Source organism: Notothenia coriiceps, unplaced genomic scaffold, assembly GCF_000735185.1.
Source record: "Notothenia coriiceps isolate Sejong01 unplaced genomic scaffold, NC01 NC01_scaffold00005832, whole genome shotgun sequence".
In the NCBI taxonomy this organism is placed as follows: Eukaryota; Metazoa; Chordata; class Actinopteri; order Perciformes; family Nototheniidae; genus Notothenia; species Notothenia coriiceps.
Genome location: NW_011338533.1, coordinates 2490 through 8703, shown reverse-complemented (window position 1 = coordinate 8703; position 6214 = coordinate 2490). Strand labels below are relative to the sequence as shown.

The 6214-nt window shown below is 40.7% G+C and overlaps 1 protein-coding gene across 1 annotated transcript; it reads left to right on the top strand.

The window, feature by feature from the left end:
* Positions 1-2521: 2521 nt before the first annotated feature.
* LOC104943259 (protocadherin beta-15) lies at positions 2522-5830 on the top strand. The gene has a single exon (XM_010768604.1). The coding sequence runs from the start codon at positions 2642-2644 to the stop codon at positions 5105-5107; it is 2466 nt and encodes an 821-aa protein (XP_010766906.1). The 5' UTR covers positions 2522-2641; the 3' UTR covers positions 5108-5830.
* Positions 5831-6214: the final 384 nt, after the last annotated feature.

Genomic DNA, 6214 nt, shown 5'->3' with positions numbered 1-6214 from the left:
CCAAGAGAGACTTTCTTGAACTGACTGCAAACTTTTTATGACTTCCTGTTTACATCAGGTGACACTGTCAGGTGACAATGACGTCAGATTCCCACACTACGGTGGCCGAAGTTTTGTAAAGCTTACATTAAACTTGTCTCTCTCCTTGGTGCTGAAAAATCAAGTCTATCCATTTTCTTCGTTTTCTTTGCCATGCCTCTTATACGTTCTTATACACACACACACACACACGCACGCACGCACACACACACACACACACACACACACACACACACACACACACACACACACACACACACACACACACACACACACACACACACACACACACTCTCTCTCTCTCTCACACACACACACACACACACACACACACACACACACACACACACACACACACACACACACACACACACACACACACACACACACACACACACACACACTCTCTCTCTCTCTCTCTCTCTCTCTCACACACACACACACACACACACACACACACACACACACACACACACACACACACACACACACACACACACACACACACACACACACACACACACACACACACACACACACACACACACAGACTTGCACGCTCACTCATGTGGTTGCTCTTAGTTGTGTGCACTTTTACCAGTGAAATATACTTGACAGCTTCAGCTCATCTGTGTCCTTGGTGCTGCAATGTTCTCTAGTGTAATTGTAGTGTAAGTATAGTCAATCCCTCGAGTTGGGACTTTATGTTACCTGCCTGAAAGGAGGTCAAGTTTGTCACAGTTGCCCAAGAAAAATATGAACTGATGCCTTGTTTATTTTGAGTTCATTCTTTTTTCTTAAATTAAAATTATAAGTTGACTTTTTTTCCATAAAACAAATCATCCAGTTTTATTATTCAATAAAACATTTGATTGTGGTTCATATAGTTATCGTAATATTTAATAGATTTTAGTTCATTTAACCCACATATAGCCCCTTTTTAAATAACACATGTTTATTCATTTACATCAACTATTAATATTCTCAGCAATTTAAGTGGTATCTCATTACAATTTGAGAAAACGATGCAATGGTGTTAAATAGACTTTAAAACCCTCTGAGACCCACATAGGTCATTTCCGTTTATGTATATTTTTGTGTTTTGCCTTATACATTGTCATTTATTTACAGTATAATCAAGTTTTACCCATCCTAGAAATCCGCACAACCTCAGCTAATGATATATGTCACTCATTATTAGAGAGTTGTATACATAATAGGGGATATTTGCCCATAAATTAAAACATTTTTATAAAAACGGAGCTTGAATTTGTTACTTATTTTATTAAAAGGAACTGCTAACCACAACATTGAAAGAAACATTCAACACAGAGATTTGCACACATGTATTATGATTGTATCATAACTGTTTAGAAGGTTAACTTCTTCTGTTCATTAGTTATGTCCATTCTTTTGGGCATTGTCCATGAGCGTTTTTTTTGCCAGGAATTGTCATTTTTTGTCCTGCCAATTTTGAAGACTACACATGATATATATCTTGGCAGTTCCTGTCCACAATCACACTCAGATTCGTCTGAATTTTCATGGACATTGTCACCTTGAAAAATCAGCTCCAAAGCCTCAGCTGTAGTAAACTTCCTTGCCATACCTCAGTTTACTTTTAAGACACTAAAATAACATATTCCAACTTTTATTTGGTTTTCGCGCCTGGGATTTTACAGTCTCAGTCTCAGTATAATACCTTCTGAATCAGACTCCGATTGGCTGTGACTGCATCCACTCAGAGTGTCCGATTCAGAAACGTGACTCTTACACTCTTTACGTCACAAATAAAGATGGTGGATGATAATATATCTATAAAACATCTTTTAAAACGTTACGCACATTCGTTTCACCGAAATAAGTACACGCCTCTCAGTGAAAAACGTAATAGAGTTGTTTTGTGCCGTTTCTGTAGTTTAAGAGGAAAAACACCGCATGTGATGGCTCAAACAGCTGAGAAGTTATGACGCTTAGATCAATCAACACATATAATATCAATGAAAAATAACCATTGTTACATTTACAAAGACGCAATTTTTTTCAAATGTATATTTTCAGTTGATGATTTTCCTGTCCATCGTGTCAGAGACAAATGTTCATCTTGTATTATACGTTTCCACAACTGGACTTTTACCTGGCTATATATTGGTCACAGTGCAATATATTGTTAAAAATATAAGCAAATGTACTTTCTGTCTCATATCATACTGTCTACTTTTGCACTTGCAATAACCATCTCAGTCTCTTGGTGACGCTCTTTTATAATGTCTGGCTCACGGATGCTATGGCGTGTCTCACCTTATCTGTGTCAGTGGAACTGGAGTATTGAGTTAGAGCCCAGGGCTGTGTGTGCATGCTGTATGTGGATGTGTGGGTGTATGAGGGAGAGAAGAAGAGAGACTTTTTTTTCCGTGAGAGAGAGGCAGAGAGGGAGTGAGAGAGAACGAGCAGTAATGCAATTGGGACAGAGAGAGAGGAATCCAAGCAGACAGCTTTCCTAATAGAGCATGATTAACGCAGCTAGAGAAGCAGGGAACCGTTGGATTCAGCAGCATTTTTTGTTCGCTACTTGGATGTATACGTTTAGGATTTAGTTGTAATGACGACTGTACAGCTTTTTCTTAAAGCATGTTTAATAATGGACCAGCGAGTGAACTTAAAATGGTGGCCGCATTTTCTATTAGTTTGCCTGCTTTTTGGAATGTCGTTTGGAGAAGTCCGTTACATCCTTCCAGAGGAGATGCAGCGGGGGTCGGTTATCGGGAACGTTGCACGGGATCTGGGACTGAAAGTAACGGAGCTTGATGCTCGTCGAGCCCGTATTGTTGCAGAAGGAACCAGCCAGCTGTGTGAACTGGACACTGCGTCAGGCAATCTTTTGATCACCCAACGGATAGACCGAGAGGAGCTGTGCGCGCAAGCCATTGTCTGCATCCTACAGTACCAGCTCCTGCTTGAAAATCCTCTGCAAGCATACAGCTTAGTTTTGGATATTGCTGACATAAATGACAACAGCCCAGTTTTTGCTGTAGGGAAGATACAACTAGATTTAGTCGAATCCACAGTCCTGGGGAGGCGCTTTCCACTGGAGATTGCGCATGACCCCGATCTGGGAACAAACTCAGTCCGTGAATATAAACTTATTCCGAATGATCATTTTGCACTTGAAATTAGTACCCAAATAAACGGCAATGCTTATCCTGAACTTGTTCTTAAGAAGGCCTTGGACCGAGAGGCACAGGCTGAACATGTACTGAAAATCAATGGAATTGACGGGGGAAATCCAGTCAGATCAGGAACTGCTTCTGTCCATATCCGTGTTTTGGACGCCAATGACAATGTCCCTGTTTTTAGCCAACGAGTTTACAAAGCCTCTGTCCCAGAAAACTCTGCCATAGGGACTCTCATAGCGAAGCTGAATGCAACAGACTTGGATGAAGGTCTTTATGGAGAGATAGCATACACTTTCAGTCACCTGTCAGACAAGATAGGAGGGGTAATTGAAATTGACCCTGTGAGTGGAGAAGTTCGGCTGTCAGGTGCCATTGACTATGAAGATGCCAGTATGCATGAGCTGGATGTTCAGGCCAAAGATGGGGGTGGTCAGGCGTCTCACTGTAAACTTGTCATTGACGTCCTTGATGTCAATGACAACAAACCCATTATAGAAATAAAATCAGCCTCAGCTAATGTGGTTGAAAACTCTAAACCAGGAACTATGGTTGCTCTGATTAACATCTATGACCTGGACACAGGCAGCAGTGGGCGTGTCACGTGTAGAATCCAAGACGGTGTCCCATTTAAGTTTGTATCCGAGGTCAAAAACTACTACATGTTAGTGACTGACGGAATACTGGACAGAGAACTTCAACCCCAGTATAACATTACAGTCACTGCCACTGATGCTGGATCCCCCTCACTCTCCAGTGTAAAAGTCTTAACAATTGTGGTCAATGACATCAATGATAACCCCCCAACTTTTACGCAGAGGGAGTACAATGCCAACATCCTGGAAAACCAACCTGTGGGCACGTTTGTGATGAAAGTAAAAGCAGAGGACATTGATGACGGATCTAACGCAAATATACTGTACCAACTATCAAAGGACACAAAGTCAGAAGTGTCCTCCTTCCTCACCATCAACTCCGACACAGGAGAGCTCTTCACTTCCCTTCTATTTGATTACGAACAGTCAGTTCACTTTCAAATTAAGGTGACAGCTCGAGATGGAGGGGATCCTCCTCTCTCCTCCACCTGCACTGTTAACGCTTTCATTAAGGATCAAAATGACAATGCACCTGTTGTCCTATATCCTGTCCAAAACACCGGGTTCATTGTTGAGGACAGGGTGCCAGTTCAAGCTCCTAAAGGCTACCTGGTTACTAAGGTGGTAGCTGTGGACGCCGACTCTGGCCATAACGCCTGGCTCTCCTACAGAATAATCAAAGCAACGCGGCCTAACCTGTTTATGGTCGGTCTGCACACAGGAGAAATCAGAACTGTGCGAGCCTTCATGGAGGAAGATGAACCAAAACAAACTGTTGTCGTTTCTGTGACGGATAATGGGCCAGAATCTCTGTCCGCCACCGCTACAGTCAGCATAGAGATTAGTGACGGGCTTCCTGTTTTAAACGAACTCTTTGAGTTTGCAGATGCGTCACAGGACAGCGATAACTTAACGCTCTATTTGATCATTGCTCTGTCAGCTGTTTCTGCTCTCTTCGTGCTGTTAATCAGTGGTGTGTTTTATTTTAAGCTCTGCAGGCATAATTATGTTTACCGTTCAACCAATGCTAGTCTCCCCATGTTTCCCACTACCTACTGCCCCCCTAGTTTTACAGATTTAAACCGCTGCGGGACTCTGATGAAAGATGAACGGTATGATTCCTTTTTGACCACTGGGTCGTGGAGAGGCGATTTTCGTTTCGCCTCAAGCACAGACACTGACACTCTGAAGCAAAGAAGTGCAGCCTATCAAAAACACACGCTAAGGCGCGCGAGTACAGATAGGGCTACTCTGAAGGTGAGGGCAGGGGTTCCACAGCCTTGTTATGTATTTCAATAAAGGTCGGCTCATCACTTTATATGTTGTAAAATAAAATGTGTGCGATGAATTTAATTGACCCTGGGGAGGCCAAATATTACAGAATTGTATCTCTGTGTTGTCAATGCAACAATATGTTTTGTAAAGTTTTTTGGAGTTATGCTGATAACCTCAGCATTATCCCACATAACTTGACCTTAAATATAGATGACAATCCTAACCCAGTTGTTTTTTCTGGAAAGATTTAAAAAAAGAAATGGTATAGTAGCATATACATGGTCATTATTAAATCTCCATCTGTGTTGTTTTTTAAATGAAATATTGAAAACATGTTCAGCAGACAGTTTGTTTGTTTGTTTGTCATAGCTTTATTCAGGCAGAATACTCTCCCTTTCTTTGTCTTACTTGCTGTTGTAAGTGCATGGACATTTCTGACCACTCTATCTACTATCTTCTGATCTTACGAGAACAAACATTTGTGTCGTATTTCTTTCTGCAAATATTTTACTTTGTCCTTGGCATACTCTTCTTTGCCTCTAATAATGTGTTGGTGCAGCCTTTGCTCTTGTAATTAATGTCAATTGTCTGACTTGGAATACACAACAGCCAAGTGTTGATAGAATCATGTTGTGTTTTTACAAAGTAACAAATGGGTGATAGATTCAAATGAAAGGTTTGTACTACATTGTATGGATTGAACTTTATGTAAACAGACTATAAGTGTATACAGAGGAAAAATAAACTTGAAGAGAATCTTGTTTTTAGTTATCCGGTGCCTTCTTGAGCTTTTAAACATAATCTGCAAAGGAGAGAAATCAAAGGATACAAGAAAACAAAGCGTATGGTCACATGAGCAAAAATCCATGGCAACTGTGATTAATAAGATAATACACTCTGACATACTTGCATAAGATAAGGACTTTAATGATTCCTCACCTGGTAACATTCATTTGATACAGCATTTCAAAGGAGGAAAACCATTTTTTAACATGATAAAAAAAAGAAAACACCAAGGAAGATACGTATGTTAGATTCATAAATGAACTATATGCATCTACTCCTTTTTGAAAGTCATGCATGTCTTTATAGTACAACATGCCTCCATTTAGGATAGAGCAATACATTTTT